General features: G+C 35.7%; 2 protein-coding genes across 4 annotated transcripts in view; both read right to left on the bottom strand.

The window, feature by feature from the left end:
• Window positions 1-613: 613 nt before the first annotated feature.
• Window positions 614-15,852, bottom strand: part of PTAC7 (plastid transcriptionally active7) — a 52,234-nt gene continuing 36,995 nt past the window's right edge. For both annotated transcript variants that reach the window (XM_089822094.1, XM_089822096.1), the window contains exon 4: window positions 614-1,102. In XM_089822094.1, coding sequence (XP_089678220.1) covers window positions 776-1,102 — 327 coding nt within the window. In that variant the 3' untranslated portion in view covers window positions 614-775. The remainder of the gene's footprint in view (window positions 1,103-15,852) is intronic.
• On the bottom strand, window positions 10,593-14,253 carry LOC149569373 (uncharacterized). 2 transcript variants are annotated; one of them, XM_089822098.1, is made up of 6 exons: window positions 13,058-14,253; window positions 12,687-12,919; window positions 12,410-12,559; window positions 11,986-12,270; window positions 11,448-11,831; window positions 10,593-11,329 (listed from the first exon to the last, which is right to left on the bottom strand). In XM_089822098.1, the coding sequence occupies exons 1-4, from the start codon at window positions 13,144-13,146 to the stop codon at window positions 12,260-12,262; spliced, it is 483 nt and encodes a 160-aa protein (XP_089678224.1). In that variant the 5' UTR covers window positions 13,147-14,253; the 3' UTR covers window positions 10,593-11,329; window positions 11,448-11,831; window positions 11,986-12,259. The 2 variants fall into 2 exon arrangements, with proteins under 2 accessions (XP_089678224.1, XP_089678223.1); XM_089822097.1 differs by lacking the exon at window positions 13,058-14,253 and having other exon boundaries at window positions 11,986-12,271; window positions 12,687-13,035.

Below are 15,852 nucleotides of genomic sequence, written 5' to 3'. Positions count from 1 at the left end.
CAACAAATAAAGGTTATTAGTTTCTGTAGGCCACTAACATTCAAAATAAATCATCATTCTTTGCTCTGGTCGGACAAAAAATTAGAACTGATTAACTTGCAATGCCTATTTTGGAGCCATAAAAAATGGAAATACACCAGGCTTGAACAGTACAATCTTTCCAATACACTTACCAAAATTTCCAACAAGATGAACCATCTGGATGAACTTCTAAATGACCACAAAATTGACTTCGCAACAAGTCATTATACAGGTAAGCTAATGAAATGTAACAATGTGCCAAGATGCACTGACAATCTCTCTTGCAAGTAAAAATCATACTCTACCAAAAAACATACTACTAGCTTAAACACTATATAGCATTTTTTCTCTTGTGAAAAGTTATGGCAATTACAAATTCAAAATTATTATTTTCCTTTCTAATAACAAAAATTACATGTTATATAAAATGCTAAAAAAAAATCCCAAATTCTGAAACTGAAATCACCTACCTTTAGAAGTGCAAAAATATAGGTTTTTAGGTGAGACTATTCTGAAAAGGAATTCATACAAGAAAACATATTTTAAAACTAATAGATGCATAATCTGCTAACCTAAATTAAAAATCTTCACATTTGCAATTTTGACTATGTTTTGATTTCAGTGGAGCAAATCATATATCAGCAAAAAGATAAGTACTTTCAACTCTTGGAGTTCGTCTGAAGGCCTGATAAAGGAACCCAAAGATAGAAAAAAAGCAAGAGAGCAAAGAGCCCAACACCATGGAGACCTAATTTTAAAGAAGTCGCACTGCTGTATCAGGGACTAGACCATATGTCTCATCTACATTATATCCATCTGGACGTTTAAATTCATCCTCATTCATTCTATCACTAATAGCCTTTGAAAGTGGATGAATGCCAACCAATTTACTTTTATTCTTGATCTGGAACTCAGTTGCTTCAGCTGCAAGCTCTAATATTAACTGAAATTTGTTATCAGCTTCATTCAGTAATTTACCTATGTCTGCTAGCTCTACTAGATAGCTATTATCTCTTATCATCATGTCCTGCTCCTCTAGAAAAGGTATCCGTTTTCTCCGCGGCCATTTCTTGTTCGGAGACTGAAATCAGATGGAAAAGATATATAAAACAAAAAAGAATTGACAAATCATTGTCTTTGAAATAGCAAACTATAAGTTGAAATGCATAATATACAAGTATGAAAATTATTTGTCAAAAATCATAGCTTGAAACACAAAAGCTTACAAAAAATAAAGATGGTATAGTCTTTCGACTTTCATAAAGTATTATTCACAACTCGTCTCAAGTCTGACCTCAGATTGTGCCTAATTTCTTGTCCTTTCTTGTGAAAGTAAAGTTAGGAGACCTAAAAAAGAAAAAAATACATGTTGACAATCACTGTCGGACCTGTGGCTCCAGTCACATCATGATTCCAGCAATTTATAACTCTTGAAATCTGATAAAGATTCCCAAACAAGAAACACAAGTGCCCAATTTAACAATAGAAATTTAAAATGCCATGTCCCCTTCTTGAAATAGGATTAAATAATAAACAATATTAATTAAATTTAAAATATAAAAGAATAAAATTAAAAAATAATTAAAATTTGGTTAAGTTTAACAACTAGTCAAAAGGCATGAATGGAAAAGTTCTCTTGCTCAAACATGAGATATAAAAGGGAGAGAACAGAACTTCATTTGAAGGGGAAATGGAGAGAAGAAGAGAGAGGAAGGATTAAAGGAAAAGGAAGGGAACAGAAGTATAAGATGAAGGGTTGTGACTCTTTCAAAAGGTGGTGATTGTAATAGGTTGTCACCATTGAAAAGAGAAAACATGGTGACCCTTCCTCAAAAAAGATCAAATCGAATAGAGGAAAGAGTAGAGGAGACCTAGAGCAGATTTAGAGCAGCACCATAAGGAAAAGGAAAGAAGAAAATATGTACATATAAAAGAACAGGATATGCAGATTTCCAATGGGATATGTGCAGATTTGAAAAGCAGTAAAGATAGTTTTGAGATATGGGAGATAGGTGAAGATTAAATTAGAAGTGAAAGGGGTAGCAAGTGTTCTCAAACAGATGTATATTTTCACAACCAAAGGGTGTGACCCTTTTATAAGGGCATCAACAAATGAAAGGGTGTTACTCCCTAGACTGAAAGTAGATATAAAAGAGAACTTCTTCATTTGAGAAAAGCATCCAAGAAGAATACTGAGGATTATTTATTATTCTCAAAAAGGAACAATAAAAAGTGCTGACTCAAATCTTATGGCTGACTTTAATCTTAAGAAAGGTGGTAACCCTTTCACCAAGAAAGCATATAGGAGAACTCATTCCAAGCATTAAAGAACCACCTATCAATCATCACTTGTGAATTCATCAAGACAAATTCTTCAGTCATCCAGGCATCCAGCAATCATTAATCCCTCATGATATTCATCGATCAGCAAGATTAGGTATACAATCATCAAATGCATATCAATCATCACTTCTCCTTGGGATCAAAGAAGCAAACAATTAAGCAATCAAGCATCAATCTATTAAATAAACAATACCTCAAATCATCAAATTAAAAGAATTCATTCATTCAGTCTATCAATCATCAAATTGGAATATTATATTACCATATAATCTCTCATATATTAAATGTTGAGACCCCAACCAGATTTTGATTAGAAATTGTCTACCAATGTGAGACTTCACAATTTCTGATGTAACAAAACATGCCTTCATATCCCCATCAATAATCTGCTGAAAACCATTAAGTTAAAGCAAGCAATCATAGAGTAGTAATTATGTTAAGATTCTAAGAATTAATCAAGTATAACAATTAAGGGAACAATCTCTAAGACTTGAGAATTAATCAAGGACAACAATTAAATAAGATAAGGGGTACATGGAAGACATGCCATTGTTTGAAAAGAAGGGTAACCACCTAAGAGACGCAACCTTTCAGCAATATTGAATGATGTTTAAAAGATAAGAATGCATCATTCAAAATCATGGGAAGAGAGGAAAAACATTGATAAGAACCTACATTACCGGGTTTGGACCCTAGAGCTCGGGTCCGGATCCGGATTTGTCTAGGTGTGGTTTTGAGCCTCGGTCTGCTACGGGTCCGGGGAGGGTCCCTAATAGGGACTGTGGGTCCACATGAGTTCTTGCAGACCCACAGTCTCAATTAGGGACCCTACTTAGACCCAGGCGAATCCGGGCGGACCTGCAATGTGTGGGACCATAAAGTGGTCCAAAAACAATAATATATAAGTTTATTTACAATTTTTTTGTTTCTAACCCTAAAGGAAGGCAAATAAGATATTTTTCATTCATCTAATCCCTCGTTTGCTTTCTCATTTTGTTCTCTCATTTTCATGTGGCCATTTTGCAAGTTAGGTTGTAGATATTGTTTGTGGAGTCTCAAATCCTTCCAATAATCAGTGTTGGGTGTTACAAGTATGCATTTGATCCTTTCTTTTGCTTCTTTCATAGTTTGTTTTTAGATTGTTTATTGTTCTAAATTTTTATCAAGTTTTGTATAAGTTCTGAAATATTTTTTATTTTATTTTTTTATAGATTGCAAGAATCATTGAATGAGTAGTCAAAGTTCAATGGGTGGGGAGGGATCCCAAAGATTTAAAATTGATAGAAGTTCTCCTTTGTGGAAGTATACAACAAGAATTGAGCAATGCGTTGGAGGGGGAGGGTATATATGGAAATGCAATTTTTGCCAAACCCAATATAGAAGCTCATATTACTGGGTTAAACATCATTTCATAGGCCCACTACGTCAAGGGATTAGCATGTGTGAGGGGCCCATAGAGGGAGGTAAAAAGAGGTCGTTGGCTTCTCAAATAGCAAGCATGTTAAAAGAACAACAAGAGGCTGATAGGTTGGTGTCCAAGGGGAAAAAAGATAGATCAAAGCAAAAACCACCAACACCACCCTCTCAAACAAACACTAGACAACATCCCTTCTTACCTAGCCCATCTACGGATGAAGATGACATAGAAACACCCCCATCCCACAAGAGAGGCCCATTAGATAAGGCATTTCAAAATGAATTGAGAAAAATTGCTAACATAAAGGTTGGGTGTTGCCTCAATATGAATGGTGTTCCATTCAATCTAGTGAGATCACCTTATTGGAGAGAGATGGTGCAAGCAATAAATGAAGCACCTTGTGGTCACCAAGCCGCTGGATATGAAAAGTTGAGAACCACCATATTGCATGATGAGAGAAAGAATGTAGAGAACCTCCTCAAACCAATAAGAGATTCTTGGATCCAAACGAGGTTGAGCATTGTCTTTGATGGATGGAAAGATTGCAAAAACCGTCCATTAATACATGTGCTTGTTGTCTGCCCCGAGGGGGTAATGTTTTTGAGGGCGGTTGATTGTGAAGCGCATGTAAAGGATGCAAATTTTATTCCCCAGCTGAATCCATAAAGTCTGTGGGAGTTGACAATGTTGTCCAAGTAATAACAAACAATGCTAAAATTTGTAAGGCTGCGGGTGTTTTGGTAGAAGCACGATATGATCATATCTTTTGGACATCATTCACCGTCCACTCCTCGAACTTGGTGATGAAAGCAATTGGCACTCAAATTGAATGGGTGAAAAAATTGTATGAGGGTGAGGAGATCCAAATGTTTGTGACAAACCACCATATGTCACAAGCAATTTTTAGAACTTTCTTCCACTTGAAATTATTGAAGGTAAATTTGAAACTTTATTTAGTTTCATTTATCATTTTGTGTCATACTTTACATGATTGAAAAAAAATGTTTTTAACTTTTTACTTTTTTGCGTTGTTTACATATTTGATATTTGAAATGTGTTATTATATTAACTTACAATTTGAATTAACATGGTAATAGGTTGCTGAAACAAAGTTTGCTTCACACACAATTGTCCTTAGACGACTTGTGAGGGTGAAAAAACCATTGTCCCAAATGATTATTAGCAACAAATGGGGTGGATGAAAGCAAGCCGATACAGAAAGGGCTTAAATTGTAAAGGATATGATCTTAAGTGATGATTTTTGGAATAGGGTAGAATATGTATTAGAACTCACCGAGCCCATCATGTCTATGCTTTGGTCTGCCAACATTGATGAGCCTTGTTTGGGGGACATATACAATGCCATGGACTCCATGCTAGAAAGAATGAAATTGGAATACTTTATCCTTGTTTATTGAGAGATTTTGATTTTTAATTTTAATTAACATTACATCAAGATAACTTACATGTACATCATTTGACATCCCACGTCATTCAGAAAAGAGAGCGGGATCCTGAGGAAACCTCGTACAATAAGGTGAAAAAAATTATTCTAAGTCGCTGGAACAAGATGACGACACCTTTACACCTCCTAGCATATGCACTTTGCACCATACAAAGATCCCAAGGTTGCTTGTGGGTATAAGAGGGCATTTAGCAAGCACTTTAGCAATCCTGATGTGGCATCGAATGTTAGGAGAGAGTTTGTAGATTTTGTCTCAAGCAAAAATGTAGACCCTGATGCAATCAATGACCAAAGATAAATGGATGCCATTGGATGGTGGTACTTACATGAGCAAAGTTACATGTACCTCCAACCTCTTGCCATTAAGATCTTGTCACAAGTAAGTACTTTTTTTCCTTTTCTTATGGTCACTTAGCTTGTAGAATTAACACTCTTAAGTTCCTATTGTATTGTAAATTACAATTTCTAATTTTTTTAAATTTTGTTGGTTGTCTCTCTAGGTTGTGAGCTCTTTTGCTACTAAGTGGAATTGGAGTACATACTCTTATCCACTCAATGGAGCGTAATCGGTTGGGTTCGAAGAAAGCAGAGGACTTGGTATTTATTCACAACAACTGGCACCTCCTGTCATGCAAGGATCCAAGATCTAAGAAGGGCCCAGAGAAGTTGTGGAATGTATTACCCGAGACTTTTAACTTGGATATGACCATCTTGGATATATCTAAAATTGCCTTGCTAGATGTTGAGGAGGACAAGGAGGATGTGACTGCATCTGGGGCTAGTGGAACCGCTTTGGGTTCCAATGATGAGGAAAATGATATACATGAGAACAAAGTCATTGATCCTCATATTTTGATTACCCATTTGACCCTTTAAGGCCATTTGCATCTTTGATACTATGAGTCTATGAGCATTGATAAACTATTAAACATTTGTCATTGACTCATTTATCACCATGTTTCAAACTTTATTATCTGTCTATCTGATGAAGTAGTCTATGTTCTGAAATTTCATTTTGCATTTTAGTAATTCTAAGTACGATTTTATTTACAACATTAACATAGATTAATGAGTAAGTATTTAATGTTTATCTTTGACATTTGGCATTGATCAATAATCAAGTACCATTGACATATTCATACTATGAAATGAATTAGTAAGTTAGTTTTACAACCATGCAAGTTTCTCTTTTTTTTTTTTTTTTTGCACACACACACTCACAAACCCACCCACAAACCCAAATGCCGGAAAAAAATTTGCCCGAACAGTCTATGTTCTGAAATTTCATTTTGCATTTTAGTAATTCAAAGTACGATTTTATTTACAACATTAACATAGATTAATGAGTAAGTATTTAATGTTTATCTTTGACATTTGGCATTGATCAATAATCAAGTACCATTGACATATTCATACTATGAAATGAATTAGTAAGTTAGTTTTACAACCATGCAAGTTTCTCTTCTTTTCTTTTTTTTGCACACACACACTCACAAACCCACCCACAAACCCAAATGCCGGAAAAAAATTTGCCCGAACACATGAACTTGAATCCATCCCCAAACCCGAATCGGTAACTTAGATAAGAACAAATTTTAAAATAACTCAATTGGTGATTTCTTAGTACGAGTATTGCATGATATGTTTGCATGTGTGCATGTGTGTGTGTGTGCATCTTCCGATAAATTATAGCGATATATTGCTAACTATGAATTACTCATTATAAATAAATCATAACAATATTGCAAGGCCCCAATCAAAGTGAAAAGTATCTCTAAACCCTACTTGTTTTGATAAAAATTTGTAATCTCGAGCTAATTTGGATACTCATAATTTGGAGACATTACAAATGGTATCAAAGCATGTTCTTGCCAACTTGAGTAACATTATGATGAATCTGAACTTGGTTATTCATGCCTCTAGTGGGCTAAGTGGTGAACATAATCAGGACTCAACATATGTGATCTAAACAATTACTTATACTAAAAATAAAATCAATGATTTTATTAATGAGAGCTTTGATAAGTCTAGAATTTTCTGCCTTTCTCTAATAGTTACAGTGAGTAGGGAGTTTGTGAAGGGACAGAAGAGTAATTTGGTCAGTTGATAGGGAGATCCCAAAACACGTGAACACTATAAGGGAACCCACTTGTAGACTGTTTCCACAACTGAGCATGTAATTCTACCATCCACCATAGGCTATGTCACAAGGTTTGCCAAATTTTCGGCATCAGGTTTAAAATCGGCGATCCATTAAAAATTAAAATAAATTTGTATAAATTTGCTTCAAATTTGTATGGATAAAAACAGGTAAAAATTATCTCCGATTTAATGAACAATGGCTAGGGCAAATCGTTTATGACCAACGACTAGGACAAATCTAGGGGGCCATGTTCTGTTTTCGTGTAAGTCTGGACTCTGCATTGCACCATCACCCGCCATTGTTTTGCACTACGCCCACTATTGTTCAAAACAGCCACCATGCCATGGTGTTGTGAGTCTACTGTGAATCGTCATTGCAGCCAAATAATCTGTCAATCTTCCCTCTAAATCTCTGTTGTTTCCATGACCGCTTCAACTAGGCAAGCCTACTATGTTTAATAGTTGTATTTGTTTTATTTGTTTTTAGGTTTAGTTTAATAGTTGTGTTTGTTTTATTTGTTCTTAGGTATAGTTTGTCTGTGTTTTATTTATTTATTGTTAGATTATTTTAATTTTATAAGTTTTAGTTTGTTCAAAAGTTGAATTTGATGTATATATACTTTTATTGAGACATTAATATTTATGATTTTATTTTTTAGTTTTAGTTCTATTTAGAAATTAGTATAATTGTTAATAGGTTTATTATTACACTTTATTATAGAGAAAAATAAAATAATTATTATACTTTTATTTTTTATTTTAAACTATTACAATTTAGTAGTTTTGTTTTCCCTTTAACATTTAATATTGTATTTAAAATATTATTTTTTCTTTTTCAAAGTCTAATAAAAATATTCTTGTTTGTTGATAAATTAAAATAGAATTTGATATTTATTTATTTCGCATTATAGTGTCTAAAAGAATTATCTGATATATTTTGTTCAAAATTTAGTATTGTATTTAAAACAATTATTTTTTCCTTTGTAAAGTCTAATTAAATTATTTTTGTTTGTAGTTAATTAAAATAGAATTTAACATTTATTTATTTTGTATTATAGAGTTTTAGATGCTTATTTGATATATTATGTTTTAAATTTTAATGTATTTAAAATAAATATTGAATGATTTAAAAATAATTATTGGAGACTTGTTTTGTTTTGTAGGATTGAACTAAAAAGTTCCTTGCATGAAACTCATAAACATATAAAAATATTCAATACTATGCAAACTAATTTTCACTACTTAGCATAAATATTCACCAATACCATGGACAACAAGAAGAAATTCCATGTTTCGTCAATCTTCACAATGTTACAAACCCTCCTATAGCTAGGAGTCTAGGATTAAAAATTACATATTTATACTTGTTTTTAAATTTTAAGGCGAATTTGATGTCGAATTTTTTTCAATTTTTTTTCCTTGTCGAACTTCATCCAAACTTCATAGTTGTTGAACTCGAATTCGAACTCGAACCTTGCAACTTAGACCATAGGTATTAGTCAAGATAGGGAAGGCAGCCTTATCACAGAACCAAATAATAGTACTACATGTGTTGTTTCTTGATTCTTCATACTAAACTAAGATAATTATAAAATATAAATATTTGATTATCCGTGAATCAAATAATATGTCTAATATATATGAAGAAATTTAATTGCTTTAGTGTTATTTTCCCTAATACAAATCCTACCTTCTGCCCAATTCTATGTTTTCTAGTTCATTGCTATGATAGTTTCTAGAAAGGGGTCATCCATACATGAGGACGCATACCTTATTTTTAGCCCTTTAGGAAACGTCTCGGAAATACATCCCCTACCATACTCCCGTTCCAGTCCTTGAAATGCCACAGAACATTTTAAAAACCAACACAAGTCAATGTTTTTCTTAAGACATCAAAATTACAAATCTAAGCGGCCTTTGACATTAACTAATGGTTCTAATATGTTTTGTGTATGCACTAAAGTGTCAACTTTGCAGCCTTGCTTCGTGTTAGACAAAGAAAAATTTTGATTTCACCATAAACGTTGTTATTAAAAGTTATATAAAATAAAAGAACATTTATATATTAAATCTATTTAGAAAAAATCATATATATACTATCCTCCACTATTCTTGGCTCTCCAAGAAATGTCTTGGAAGCGCATCCCCTCCCATCCCTTGTGTGTTTGTGTGTGTCTATATATATATATATATATATACACACACTCGTCCCCTATATTTGGCCCTCTAAGAAACGTCTTGGAAGCTCATTCCCTCCCACCCCTCTGTCCCCGTCCTTGAAATAACCTTGAAATAAATCCTTACAAAAATAAAGTTCATTAACAATGACTGCCTCCTCATCTCTTGCTCCATGTTCTCCTTGTTATGCCTCTTTCACTGCTTCATTCTCTTGTGCTCCCTGTGTTGTCTCAAACTTGCCTTGTATGTTTTGTACTTGAAAATGATCAATGCTAGCAATTTGGTGTTCGAGTCGTTGGTAAGGGTGACCCTTTCTAATTTATCAATCTATTTTCATCAGCATCCGACACATTTCTTCAACATCCGTTTTGAAAGAATGAAGATAGAATACCGTGAAAGCTTCCAACAATATTGGTAGAGTATAGTTCTTCATCCAGCTTTGTTTTGAAGCCTTGTTTCAAATTAGCATTTTTTAGCAATTTTTTCCCATCTACAAAAGCATTTACCTACAAGCTTGATAAATTATTTTTCAAACCTTTCGAGTCAAAGTGAAAGGTCCCAAGCAGTGTAACGAGACTCGGACTCGGCTCGGACTCGGCAAGGGTAACTTGACTCATGACCTGGCTCTAACTCGTGACCCGGCTCGGCGGTGACTCGACGATGACTCGGCAAAGTGAAAACACCTCGAAATTTTGAGATTTTTTAGGATTTAAAGAACATTCCATGCACCCACTATTGAATAAAGCGTAAAGACACAATAACATCATTAAATAGAAGATAATTTGATCATAATGCACATGCCACATACTTAAAGTTAAAAACTTAAAACTTAAAAGTCAAACATCGATTACATAAGTACAATACTACAAAGTTATAAACTTACAAAGGTAAATTGCTAAAAGTAAATACTATATTACTAGTAATTAAAGTCAAACTAAGATAAATCCATGCAAACCATCAAAATGTATATGTATTATCATTTATGCATTATGAAATCCAACACATCAAGATTCAATAGTCATCATCAAATTCAAATGTTCCAAATGCTGATCATATATTAAGTTAAACTGTTAAACAAAAAGTTAAAACAAGACTATAAGTCTACAACTATGGCTCCTAGTCGGAGTCCTCGTCATCATCCTCATCCTCGGGCTCATCCTCATTGTCATCATCGTCATCCTCATCCTCATCCCCAACCTCAGCCTCAACCTCAGGGTCAGGCTCAATATAATCTATAAAATGCCTCTTAGTAAGGCATCTAAGGTAGGTCCTGGATCTCTCAGTAGCCATAGCATCAACTCGTGAGCTGCCTCTAGGATCAACTGTACTCTCTGCCTTTGGCTCTCCCAATGTCTGTGAGGTGCCACTAAGAACAACTGGAGCTCTCTGGTCCTCTGCTGCCATAGCCACAGCCTCAGTCTGGCCCTCTCTATCTGCCTGGTCAAGCCACTATAGGTCCTCATCATCAAAGACAAGATCAATAGCCTCAGTGATCCAATCAGACTCTGGATCAACCTCCTCTAGAGTAATCGGAAAGGTGTCACTATCCAAAATCTCCCTAATCCTAATGCGCAGGTTGTAGTGCACAAAGACTAGACTATTCATTTTCTGCACAAACAACCTGTTACTCCTCTTCAAGTGGATGTGCTCGAACATGCTCCAATTGTGCTCACATCCAGAAGCGCTACTTGGCTGGCTTAAAATGTGGATGGCGATTTGCTAAAGGTTTTTGGTTTAAGGCCCAAACATTTGCCACCATCTATCTGAATTTTGAAAAAAGGAAAACAAAAAAATATTAGTCTCATTTCAAAATTTGAACTTTAAGTTTAAAGCTAGAAATTTAGAAACTAGATTGTATAAGGCTTAAGCTGCAATCTTTACCTGGCTGCAATTTTGTACGACCTTCTTTGCAAATTTGACTTGAAAAAATGGGCCATGATGCATTATTATAGGCATCCATCTCAAGCAATATATTTGTGGGATTAGGGGACATCTTTGATATCACTGTGTATAGGCCACTAAGAACCTCCTCATCTGCCTTGAAATCATCACAAAAACAGTATGCCGGATTGAGGTAATAGGCTTATGAAGCTGATTTTGCCATCTCCTATCAATTATGTCCCAAATAGGACCATAGTTTTCCTCAACTCCTACATATTTGGCCTTAATAGTCTCCTTGACCCTATCCATGCCCTCATAAATGTAGCCCATAGAGGGCTTCTCCCCATCAGCAACTCGTAGGAGGGCTACAAGGGGCTCGGTGATCTACAAAACAATTAAACAAAAAACCAATTTAGTGAATGATGAAACTTTGCAAAGTTGCACAATGAAAATAAAACAAAAATATGTATGAGACAAATTAATTTATAAAATTTTAAGACTTAAGTTTTTAAAATTTAAAATTTAAATTTTAAATTACCTCCACAATCTTCGAACATGGCTCTCAAAAATCATCATCATCATAAATGCATTTTGTTAGAGGCAAATCTTGTGATACCAGGACGAGCCAACTCCTTTCCCTTCGTGTATTTCCTCATAGTGCTGAGGACCAAGGCATGATTATAAATGAACTTACAAAGATTTTTGGCCTTGGTAACACATGATTTCACCCATACAAGCTTGCCAATATCCTTTAACATGAGGTCGATGCAATGGGCCACACATGGAATCCAAAAGATTTTTGGGTGTCTCAATCAATAGTTTTCTTGTAGCAATTTTAAATTAGTTAGTAAACAATGAAAATTTTTGATGTATTAAAAAACTTTTAATTTTCAAAATTTAACGAAAAACTAAAACAATTTTTGTAGAAGTAGAACTTAGAAAGTTAGAAATTAAAATTTTACCTGCAGCAACATAATTAGCTGCATTATCTATCACCACTTGGACAACATTGTTTTCCCCCACTTCTCTTATGACCTCAATAGTCTCACATAAGAATTTTGCATTTTTCACACATGAGGCAGCATCTATGGACCTCAAAAACATGGTGGATCCTGAAAGTGAAAATTAAACAAAATAATTATCATTCAAGAATCAATACTGAATAAAACAAAATTTTCGTTATTCAATAATAGTATACATTAAATTTTAGACTTCAAGAAGTAGAGAATGATGAATTACCTCCGCTAGAAACAAGAAAATTTAGGAGGGTTCTGGACCTCCTCTCTGTCCATCCATCTGTCATGATGGTACACCCCTTTTGGCTCCAAATCTTTTTGTGGTCCTCCAACTCAAATTTCATCTCCTCAACCATATCTAGCAAGCGGGGGCCACTCAACTCATCTTCAGTGGGGGCTTTGAACCCCGCACCACAGAAGGAAACTGCATCAATCATCCCTTGCCAATAAGGAGTCCTATTACATTTATAAAAACATTTTAATTAACATATTTCAAATTTTCAACATCAAGTTAAAAGTATAAAATTGAATATAAATTTTAAAACTTAAAACGTAAAACAATCAAATATAAATGAAGTTGAAAACTTGAAGTACCTAGCTTCTATAAATGGAATGTCGCAAAAAAACCAAAACTTGCAAATTGCTCTTACTCCAGCTTTATGTATCTCCCTATTCCAGCCCATGCTCTCAAGTGAGGGTTGTGCACCAGGAGTGGTACGCGGTACAAAAAAGTTGTCCAACTTACTAGATTTTCTGACTCTAGGACGAAGAATAGCAGCACTACTAGAAGGGGCAACAACAGTAGCATCACTAGAAGTGCAAGGAATAGATGTAGAAGAAGCACGAGCAACAGAAGCACTAGGACGATAGGGGGGACGGGAAGAACCTTCTCCAACATAACCTACTGACTCAGAAACATTTGCAGATGAGCGTGGAAGGGAACTAGAACCAATCTGAGCTACTCTTCTAATTGTTTTTTTTTAATTCTTTTTCTTGTTCATATTTTTCCAAGGCTACATAACAAAAACGTTGAGCCTCAACAGTTGCAGCTCCACAAGGCTCAATATCATGACCACATAAGCCAGCAATATGGTATTTTAATCTATTTATCCCCCCACTATTAATGGTTTTGCAAAATAAGCATTTTGTTTGAGTTCTCTTTCTACCTAGAAATTCTATAATGAACTTCCAACACTCATCTTTTGTCATGTCCCCACTCTAGCTCAGTCTAACAGAGACATGTGAGTCAGCTTATTATGGGGTCTTGTAGGCTGACAGGGTTGGATAGAGACCCAGTATGGTTATTCAATGTTGGGGACTTGGTTTTCTGGTGGGTATTGATCAGTTGGGTGACGTTCCTTGTTTTTAGGAAGCAGTTCCTACATTTATGGGGTTCATTCCTACTTTTTAGGAGGTATGATCATGCCCAGGGCTGGGTTTCCATGAGATGACCCTTTGGGTTCAGTTTCAAAGGGATAGGGCTTGTTTTCTAAATTTTAGGAGCATCCCTAGATTTTAGGGATGAGACTGCCAGTGGATCATTGATTTCCGACTTCAGTCACAGACAAGTGACAGGATGATTTTATGGTTTGTGATGTCAGTTGGGCAGTTTGTGGCTATTTGGGTTATATTTTTAATATTTCCTAAGTTAGCGTTTAATATTTAAATAAGGCTAAGTTAATAGCCATTTTGGAGTAATAAGAGAATTTTGGCCTCATCTGGATGTGTATCCCATGTTATGATAGCTCGTTGGAAAGGTCTTGAAATTCTCTAAATCTTCCTCTTTGGTCTCAGGGCAATTCGGTGAGCGGATTTATTACTATGGTGGAAAAGGTCATTTTCTAGTGACATGGTCACTTTAAAATAAGATTTAATTCATTTTTATAGCCAACGCCAATTGGGGGTCACTTTAGGGTTCGAATTGCTTTGCAAGGGGTTATAAGGAGATGGGCACCATTTCTCATCATTATGCATATTTTTCAAACACTTCTTTTCAAATTTGCTCTGCTTGAGCGATTTGCATTCTGAGACGCAAACCCCAGGGTAATTGCTGGCTGGGACGTAACCCTCAGTAGCATTGGGTATTTACTGGCTGGGACGTAACCCTCAGTAGTATTTGGTCTTGGAATTTTCAGTGGTATCAGCTGTTATCAGGGAAGGAGGACGCCATTTCAGCTTGGGTCTGCAGTATTGTTTAGCTAGGCACAATTATTGGTACATGGGAAAGTGAGCCTTGCAGCAGTAGCCGCCATTTGCAGCACTTTGAAATATAGAGAGTCGAATAATCAGCAGCAGAAGTTTGCATGTTCACAGTCCTTTCCATCAGCCAGTTTGGCGTCATTGTTAGGGAAAATGTACTGGATCCTTTATTTGGCTCTATAATTCAGAGATCTGTCTGGTACGATTTGTATCAATTCTGATTTTGCTGCATATTGTTATTTATTTTCAAACTCTTTTCATATCATTTGCTCCTTCTCATTTCTATGTTGAATAATCATCAAAAATGCAAAAACAAACAAACTCTTCTGCATTTCCGTCTAGTTCTGCAAGAAAACTTTAATAAACAGGAAAAAGAAAATTAAAAAGAAAAAATATAATAAAGCTACAGCAGATTAGCAGCAGAGATTCATCAAGGATCTTTCAGTGGTATCAGAGCTTACATCCTGCCAGCCTGTAGGGTTTGTGAGAAATTGTCACAACAGATTTTGGTATCTGAGTATTGGATAAAAGTTTTTGATAAATCATTTCAGCATCTGGGTAGTCCCTAGTTGGTGGAATGAATACAAATCTATGCATCCTGGTGGAGAAATACACAGATTCTACGAGCGCAGGAGGAACCAGTGGCAAGCAGAGGCCGCCAAAGACGCACAGATACCAACTATGGGTGAGGCACAGGGTGCTGCTGGCGACGGCATGCCTACAGAGGCAGAAGAAAGAGAGATGGTGCGGACCCTATTCACTACTCAGCCCAGGATTGCTCAGGCTCTAGACAGGTTACAGGATACCTTGGAGCGTTTGGAGATGGGTGGACACAGAGGCAGGCAAAGTAGATCAGTTTCAGTGGCTGGTAGTCAGCGCAGCCATCAATCCCATTCTTCCGTTGGGAGCTCCCTTCATTCCAGTAGGAGGCATCGCCATTGTACACCTACTACGAATAGGCCATTGCTTCCCCAATTCATACCAGGTGAACGGCCAGCGCAAGTGGAACCACCAGAAGTGGGGTTTCAGGAGTCAGTTTTGACGGCCACAGCTGAGTGGAGAGCTCTACCTCCTGAGGTTAGGGACGTCTTCCCTCTTCCCCAGTATTGTGCACAGCGTAGAGATACAACCAGGTTCAGGGGAGATCGTGGTAATAGACTACCACAACAACAGCAAAATTATGACCTCAA

Source organism: Cupressus sempervirens, chromosome 3 (assembly GCF_028749045.1).
Source record: "Cupressus sempervirens isolate cs-2001-9-10 chromosome 3, ASM2874904v1, whole genome shotgun sequence".
NCBI classification, from domain to species: Eukaryota; Viridiplantae; Streptophyta; class Pinopsida; order Cupressales; family Cupressaceae; genus Cupressus; species Cupressus sempervirens.
This window is presented reverse-complemented; position numbering and strand designations above follow the sequence as displayed.

What these genes read in the sequence shown, in the direction of transcription:
- LOC149569373 (XM_089822097.1), bottom strand. Translation starts at nt 12,900, where the DNA reads ATGATTGATGCAGTTTCCTTCTGTGGTGCGGGGTTCAAAGCCCCCACT. An exon ending in TTTTCTTGTTTCTAGCGGAG is followed by an intron (nt 12,560 to 12,686) that starts GTAATTCATCAT and finishes TTTCACTTTCAG; the next exon opens with GATCCACCATGTTTTTGAGG. An exon ending in AGCTAATTATGTTGCTGCAG is followed by an intron (nt 12,272 to 12,409) that starts GTAAAATTTTAA and finishes AAATTGCTACAA; the next exon opens with GAAAACTATTGATTGAGACA.